Source organism: Channa argus, chromosome 13 (genome assembly GCF_033026475.1).
Source record: "Channa argus isolate prfri chromosome 13, Channa argus male v1.0, whole genome shotgun sequence".
Classification (NCBI taxonomy): Eukaryota; Metazoa; Chordata; class Actinopteri; order Anabantiformes; family Channidae; genus Channa; species Channa argus.
Window position 1 is genome coordinate 14,884,198 of NC_090209.1, and position 8,309 is coordinate 14,892,506.

The 8,309-nt window shown below is 36.6% G+C and overlaps 2 protein-coding genes across 2 annotated transcripts; one reads left to right on the top strand and one right to left on the bottom strand.

The window, feature by feature from the left end:
* Positions 1-1,087: 1,087 nt before the first annotated feature.
* prok1 (prokineticin 1) lies at positions 1,088-2,943 on the bottom strand. Its single transcript, XM_067527858.1, has 3 exons — positions 2,726-2,943; positions 1,866-1,991; positions 1,088-1,525 (listed from the first exon to the last, which is right to left on the bottom strand). The coding sequence occupies exons 1-3, from the start codon at positions 2,798-2,800 to the stop codon at positions 1,406-1,408; spliced, it is 321 nt and encodes a 106-aa protein (XP_067383959.1). The 5' UTR covers positions 2,801-2,943; the 3' UTR covers positions 1,088-1,405.
* A 1,966-nt stretch (positions 2,944-4,909) lies between these two features.
* lamtor5 (late endosomal/lysosomal adaptor, MAPK and MTOR activator 5) lies at positions 4,910-8,092 on the top strand. The gene is made up of 4 exons (XM_067525583.1): positions 4,910-5,068; positions 5,158-5,219; positions 6,812-6,929; positions 7,633-8,092. Exons 1-4 carry the CDS (start codon positions 5,034-5,036, stop codon positions 7,691-7,693), a joined length of 276 nt encoding a protein of 91 aa, XP_067381684.1. The 5' UTR covers positions 4,910-5,033; the 3' UTR covers positions 7,694-8,092.
* Positions 8,093-8,309: the final 217 nt, after the last annotated feature.

Here is an 8,309-nt window from a genome sequence, read left to right on the forward strand (position 1 = left end):
AATGGGTTGACGTGTAGATCTGGAGTTTTTATGCGTAGAGCTTCTGTTTAAAGTTGATAGGGAAGCTTTCCACCAGTTTCCAAAGGTGTGAACTCAAGTTACATGGGCAGGGTTATGTGATAACGATACAAAACCCACAAAGGAATGGCTTGTAAAAAGGATAACAAAATAAGAGACTTAAAAGATAATGTAATATTTAGATATAATATTTACATACACATCAAATTTCAGTTTTAAATTCAAATTAAAAATCAATTATTTTCCATAATCTTGTGTGAAATTTCCTGTCACGAAATAACGCTTTGCACTGAGTTTAAATGAAATATAGAAAAGTTTGTTGAATTTAAAAGTAAACAACTTCAAAGAAACAATACCAAAATATAAAATGCTTATTTGTATTTAAACGAACATACAACCTATTTCCCTGTTTGTTGTTTTTAATTTGTTAATTGTTAATAAGGGCTGCTGCTTCACAGCTGGAAGGTCCTCGGTTCAAGTCCACCTGTTGGCTTGATGTTCTACCCATGCTTGTTGGGTTAATTTGTGTCATGTCTGTGCATGTCTCTCTGTGTTGACCCCACCTCTCTCCCACTGACAGCTGGGATAGGCTCCAGCACCCAGTGACCCAGAACTACTTAAGCAATTAAGATAATGGAATAATGGAACAGTTGTTAAAAATTTGCACAAATGCTACTACAACAACGCTACTACACTAATAACTTGTACCACTACTAGTAGTAATATTAAAACAATATATTTGTATTTAAGTTACAAAAGTTCTTGAAATATTAATTCAAATCATCTTGTGCATATAAACATGTTTATTTTAAAATATTCTGCTTGAATTGTCCTTTCATTGACATCTGCACTACTCAAATGTTTGGAAAAGTTTAGATGCCATCAGTCCTTATGTTACTTACGGTATATTGCAAGGGCATGAGTTTGCTTTGAAAGGTAAATGTACTGAAACTTTGATTGTGACCTTCGTTCTTAATCAGATTAAAACTACTTAACACACATTATGTTTATTCAAGCAACAAAACCTGAACACAGAAAAAAATACCTGTAGAGTATCACATGACTGGGTTATTAAAGTTTTATTGAGAAGATAAGTGCATTGCTCCAATAAATTAACATAATATGAATATATAAAAAAAACGGCAAATAGTTGAATGGTTCACAAATAGCTTACAGACAAACCTTGTTATTACTAAGTAAAAAGTGTCTGATGTCGCACGTATTAGTTGGGTAACTACATGTGCCTTGTGCATTATTGGGAAATAAGTATTATAGTGCAGAGTACACACATGACAGATATAGTCAGTGAAGATTAAATTATTGTTCATCCACATCCCGCTCGAGTCTTCACTCGGATCTCTTCTTCATCTGACTGTTTGGGGTCCAATTAAAAGTCCATGTTTTTGAAGTCATCAGTACATCTGTACTTGCTGTCTGCATACCTGGTGCACACTAAGTGGGGCAGACAGGGGCAAGTGTGATGTTGCCGTTTCCCCATATAGGGCACCTGAAAGCGCAAAGAGAGGATGAAGCATAGTGTGACAGTTTATAATCCTTCATCAACATCAACAAAGTCCAGCTGCCCTTTAAATGTCTGAATTCAGAAATGGATGTGGTGTTCACAGAACTAATTATAGCCTCCGAGGTGATCAAACTGATAAACGGCTCTGACTGCCCAGTTCACTGTGGAGTAGATCAATAAGCTCTGCAGTTATCTGCAGCTTGTCTAAAGTTACAGCCAACCTGCCAGCACATGATATAATCGGAATTCAGACAAATTGTGTGTGTGCATGATTGTAGCAGAGACCGTGATGCAGGAAGATTAGTGACGTCAAATTTTCCCACACCTTGTGGCTAAAGGGGTGGCATTCATCCCCCTCCACACCTCTTGGGATGCACACCCTCAGACCCCTCAGCCATAGACTGACGGCACAGCAAAGACCAAATCCGCACTGCAAGTCTCTTTCACAGGCCTGCAGGACAGACACAGAGAGGTGGCAACATTACACACCGGGACTGGTAAAAGAAGCAGCCAGACACACTGGAAGACTTTGAATGCCACTGTATCAGTTTTGTTTTTACGTAAAATAATGATGCCCTGTCATGTTTGCGCAGTGGAAACCATTATATCCGTTGCCTGTCATTGCAATAATCCATTTATAAGTGAAAATCAATCACAACACTAAAATAAATTTCCTCTTGTTCCTCCAATGAACTTGAAGCAGAGGAGGATGCGGTCTCTGGTCAGTCATGTGTAATCAGATTTTAAAAAATAATCCTGAAAAGTGAACTGATCTGGTTATTTTTGTAAAACTGTAGTCTATGAGAAAATCAAACCAAAAGTCAGGAGTCTAATACTAAAAAATAATTAATTTTGTAAGTACATTTATTATTTTAATAATTTGTCTAGAAGAAATACAAACATTTTTCGTTTCAATTATCGGACCAAATTTTTTATGTGTAAAGAAAAGAGAAAAGAGAATATAATAAATAATAATAATAATAATAATAATAATAATAATAATAATAATAATAATAATAATAATAATAATAATAATAATAATAATAATAATAATAATAATAATAAGACACTGATCCAAAATTGTTGAAAATTGATGCTCCTCTGAACAGTGGATACATCACAATCTAAAACTGATAAAATACCAGAATTAAGAGGGTGGAGCAGAGGCAGAAACCTGTCACTCACCCCTGTGATGATGGCTCCTCTGGACCAATTCAGAGACAGCAGGAGGAAGAACAGCAGCACTGCCCTCAAGTCCATGACAGCAACAGGAGAACTGGACTCTCTCAGCACCCGTAACGGTAGACAACAGCTGGTTATGGACTCTACGGCACGTCACAATGAATCCCTGACTCCCCGGACAACCATAAGGGTTTCCAGAACTCCTCAGAGGGGGGAGCCTCACTCTCTCTCTCTCTTTATCCACCTCCGACCCCCACCCGTTCCTCCCTCCCTATGTCCCCCACGCCCTCTCGGCCTGTCTCCACAGAAGCTTTGTCATCTTACTCATCCACATGATGGCTGATAGGGGATCACAGTGGTCTTCTCTTATAGATCTTTGCCTTTTACATGCTGTAGTGTTCGCCCTGAAGACAGAGGCTGTTAGTTTTTTCAAGTTGATTAAACAAAAAATATGTAATATTTAAAAACTTTACAATTGATGACATTCTTATGAACTAAAATGAATCTGACACTTATTTGCCAGGAAAAAGGCACAGATGAAATTATTAGAGTTATTTGTCAATTTGGGGAAGCAAGGACAAAACAAACATCAAAGACACATAATGAGTTTACTGAAATTACCACAGGCTGACTCATCGACGTAGCTTCAGGTACAGCATTAACAGGCTCAAAAGTGATATACCTTATTATTTTGTTGTGGGATATGATGCCATTTACCATGACAGTTGTCATAAACCTTAGTTGTAAATAACCTGTTTATCCACACTAAAAAGACAATAATCTTCTCTGTCACATAGGACACTCTGTAATCACTATGAGGTGATCCCAATGGTTTTTTATACGTTAAATAGCTGATGTCAGTGAAAAAGTAATTTAGTTCAGTTTTTTACCTTATCTAAAAGAATATATTTTATTTGTTAATTAATTCACAATTTGAAAACATCTGAATGATGCCAAATTTTCTAGCAAAAAGAACGTTGAGAGATCAATTTTATCTTATGATGGCCAATGATAGACACTTAAGCTTTTTTGTCACTGGATAGTAAAATATGTATAATGAGTCTTGAAATATATTAACCATTATGCACTATATGTCAGGGTACTGATCCTCTTACACTGAGTTAGACCTCTAGATGGGGTTTAGCTAATTTACTGTGATAGATTTAGATTTACTGTGTTTGTAAAGTTGCAATTAATGTGATTTAGTGTTTATACCAGTGTCTCATGAAACAAGATTAAGAATTCTTTACATGTGTTTGTGATGCATTCAGTGTGTGTGTGTGTGTGTGTGTGTGTGTGTGTGTGTGTGTGTGTGTGTGTGTGTGTGTGTGTGTGTGTGTGTCTGTGAGAAAGACAAGGAAAGAAGATATCAAATGAATGTGGATGTGCCTACGTGCATAGAGGTGGGAAGCATGTCTCTGGTGGAGGCAGCCAGGCTCTTGTTTATGCTGTAAGAGGAGAAATATGAGTGAGAGAAGAGGAGAGGAATAGAGAGAAGAATTTGAGGAGAGGAGGGGAACGTACCCCATGGGTTAGTCAGCAGGAAATTATGCCGCTACTGCGCAGGTGATGGATTCCTCCAATGCAGCCGCCACATAATTACATTTACCCATTTCTGCACTGTCAGCAGGAGCACTGAAGCCTCACCATCTTGGGACAGGCAACAGAAATCATTCAGAGGTGAGTCCAGGCTGTGGCCTGCAGCTAACTTTTGAAAAACAGACATTAAAAAAATCTATCAACAAAAGGCTGCAAGAAACAAGGACCCTGCTTTATACTTGAAATATTAATACTATATTTTATGTTCAATAAAAAAACTGTTCAACGTAATGTTACATTGGAAAATGTTTCAAGTGTTAATCATGCTGAATCACGTTTGCACCATTCTGTTGTGATTGGGATGGTGTTGTTGACTTTGTTTTTAGGATGGATTTTATTTCTAAGTGGTAAGATTATCGTGTCAAAAATGAAAATGAATCTTTTTCCAAATAACTGTTTCATGACAGAGGAATAAGTGACGCTGAAGGCAACCTCAAAGTATAGTCTGTGAAAATTTTGACAACAAAATGGAAATATAAAAAGAGGACAAAATAACTTCGGCACTGTTTTATTTATTATCTATCTATCTATTTATTTATTTACGTACGTACATATCTATCGATTGTTAGTATCGCGCATCGGGCAACCAGGTCCTCACAGGCACCCATACAGCACGTGATAGTCAGGTGATTCCAGCCGGAAGTTTGGGGAAACGAAAAGCCACAACAAATATACAAAACTTGAATTTCTCTATTACTTGCCGCTGTTAATCATGGAGTCAGCCCTCGAGCAGCATCTCGATGACACGTAAGTTAGTACCTCGTCACAACTGAGTTTGTTTTTTTAATGTTGGTACGTTGAAGATAACTTCGCCGCTCTCGTTGTGTTTGTGACAGCATGAAGAATCCAGCTATTGTCGGGGTGCTCTGTACAGACCAACAAGGACACAACCTGGGCTGTAAGAAAATATGGAATTACCAAGACTTTTCCAGGATATATCCACAATTCAGGGCAAGCTGGGGAGTAAATTAGCTATTGATAGATTCTCTAAAATCGACCTAAACCAAAGTAGACATGATTTAAATAATAACATCAGTGGGGGGGAGGAGAAGAACTTTAATGTTGCGCATGGTAAATATTGAGTTCGTTTAATTACTCTTGTCGATAGCTTGTCGTAATGGAAAATAGTATATTAAAAATTATTGTAATTAATGTGTTTTTATCTGAATCTGCAACGTAACTAGTAACCGAAATAAACACAGTAGAGCAAAAAGTAAATGCCTCTGAATTGTAGTGCGTGAAATTTGGAAAGTAACATGTAAAATAAAGTACAAGACAGAGTTGTACTTGACTACAGTAATTAAGTGAAATATATTTAGTTTTCTTTATGTGAATAGAAGAAACAGCTGGCAGTCATTAACTCAGTGTTCACCCCCTATTTGTTAGATAACTAACTTTCCAAGGATGAAAACTTAATTGCTGTTTTGTACATTCAGGGTTCTTGCATAACATTTTAACATCTTTTTAGATTAATGTGGCTACCGTAAGTGGTCCAAGGTGAATCATTATCACAAAGTTAATAATTGTGTGTTACTGGGGATTACTGGGAAAAAATAACCAAGTGAGGTTATTTAATGACATTGCTAACAATAAGTAACATGTTCATGTGCCTGGGGATTATTCTCTAGAGGTCTTGGCTGCAAAATAAGTAACAAAGTAGGATAAAACTGTTTCACTGCCAGCTGACATTGAGATCATTTATATGCACCACTGAACCTGTAATTTGTTTGTCTTAATTGATCTGTTTGAATTGAATAAGATGAGCGAGATTAAAACTCAAAAAATACGCCTGAGCTCCAAATGTCACAGAAATTAGAAAGTATAATTGCAAAACACTAAGACAAGGTAAAAACATATTCTATGAAGTGCCAAACCAATCATATTTATGTGCTCACATTCTGTATGTAGAGATTAGTTTTAACATGTTCTTCATTTTTATTTTCTACTGACTGGTTTCAAGGTACATGCAACAACAGTTTAACACATTTTGGAAATACACTCTCACTTCTGTATTTTAAATATGAAGCCACTTTGCTCAGCTCAAATCCTAAAAACAGTGATAAATGGGGAGCCTAGTACTGTCCAAAATGTTCATACATCTCTAAAGCTCACAACTAAAAGGTTATCGTATTTGTTTTAATCTACACTATATACAATTTAGTGTAAAAATGACAAAATAATTCTTTTAATCAGGTATGTAAACAACAGTGAAGAATTGAGGAAGTCACTTTCCCTGTCCCAAAACATTGACCTTTTCCTTTATGGGACAGTTATCTCTAAACATCAATCACATTATGTTTTAATCTTCTGGATCAAACAGCTATTAAATGATCTAAACCTGATGGTTTGACTTCTCAACTGTTAAATTTAAAGTTTCAAAGGACTTAAGATGGTTTGTGTTGTTGAATTAACTAAGGAAAAAGTATAAATAGTGGTAACTATTACTTGTTCTTCAGCACTGCACACTGACATTCTTTCATAACTCACCAGGCCGTGGCTCCTTGTCTGATGAACATGGCGGTGTTGTGTCAGTTTTGGCCAAACAGGCTGCAGCTCTCACTAGAGACCCAACAGACACCCCGACTGTGTGCCTAGAGTCTGAGTCAGGGTGAGCACTGACACAAACTTTGTGTGTTGTGTTTTTTTTATTTATTTTTTTTTTTTTGATTGACTTGCACCTCTCCTACTTTTTATCTATGTCCGTTAATTTAAGATATGTCTACAAGGTTTTTGATTAAAACATGGGGTGATCAATAAATCTCGAATAAGCTGTTCAAAGAAATCCAAAATCAAAGATTGAACGTTTGTACCTCAGGCTTTGCTCACGGTCTTGTCAGGGGAAATAGATTTTCAGTTGCATGGCTATACTGCCACCTTCTGGATTTTGTAGAACATCCTATGTTCGGTTGGTATTATTGGCTTCAACTTGAAACAATAGATAGCGTTAAGAAAGAAACCTTTTAAAGACTCTCTCAACGGCTTTCGGCTTGTCCCTTTTAAGGGGTCGCCACAGCTTAACGAGTTCCACGCGTTGAATTTGCATGATTTTTTTTTATATTGGATGTGGGGCCACACCTGGTGGGGTGGGATTTGAACCCACAGCCTTCTCCAGCCCAACCCAATGCTCTACCACTGCTTTTTAGATATTTGGACAAAACAGTGAGAAAAGTTAATTTGCAAATTATTATCATATGTGTGTATACTGTGGGATATTTTAACTCTTTTCCTGTGACTGTTGATGATATTAAACAGAACAATAAGATATAATGTGTATACAACAACAACATTGATTTATTTTTATTTTTTTGTAGCAACATTCTTGTGAGGAGTCATGGGACCATCACAGTGGCAGTTCACAAGATAGCATCTTGAAGACAAGGGGACTCAACTGAGGACCTTTTATTGTAAAGACCTGTACATGTAGACATGCACATAAGTATAATAACACAATCTGAATGGAAAAATATAAATCCAAAGTTTCCACACTGATCTGTTGTGATTTCGGCATATTCAGATTTTATGTTTAAACCAGGGCGCGCTCTCTAAATTTCCTGTACTGAAAGCTCGAGCAGGAATAATTTCTGTCATTTATTTTATAAAACCTTATATACCAGTTTTTCAGTAATGCTGTTTTTTTTTTTATGTCATGTACGGATCAGGTTCCATATCAAGCTATACACAACCATGTTAATTCCCTCTCTGTGTGAGTGTTTTTGTTTGTTTAAATTCATATCCTTAATAAACTTTGACTTCTTCTGTGTTAAATATTAATTATTGTCCCATTTGCTTAGCGTGTCATGTTGAACCCTTAATTGTATTTTGGTATGTTGCCCTCCCTCAACGTATAGACAAAAATAGTTTTGGAGTTTGCAGTCATTAAGTAAAACGTTTAGGGATTAGAGGTTCTGCCCACCTTGCCTGTAAGTGTGCCAGGTCAGGTATTCAGGCTTTGATTCACTGGGGATTGTACGTTCCTCCTTAAATTCAT

Excerpts from the sequence above, each read along its gene's own strand:
- prok1 (XM_067527858.1), bottom strand. The coding sequence starts at position 2,800 with ATGGACTTGAGGGCAGTGCTGCTGTTCTTCCTCCTGCTGTCTCTGAAT. Across the intron at positions 1,992-2,725 it reads GAGGAGCCATCATCACAGGG|GCCTGTGAAAGAGACTTGCA; the intron begins GTGAGTGACAGG and ends TCTGTCCTGCAG. Across the intron at positions 1,526-1,865 it reads GCCACCCCTTTAGCCACAAG|GTGCCCTATATGGGGAAACG; the intron begins GTGTGGGAAAAT and ends TTGCGCTTTCAG.
- lamtor5 (XM_067525583.1), top strand. The coding sequence starts at position 5,034 with ATGGAGTCAGCCCTCGAGCAGCATCTCGATGACAC. Across the intron at positions 5,220-6,811 it reads ACAAGGACACAACCTGGGCT|GCCGTGGCTCCTTGTCTGAT; the intron begins GTAAGAAAATAT and ends ATAACTCACCAG. Across the intron at positions 6,930-7,632 it reads TGCCTAGAGTCTGAGTCAGG|CAACATTCTTGTGAGGAGTC; the intron begins GTGAGCACTGAC and ends ATTTTTTTGTAG.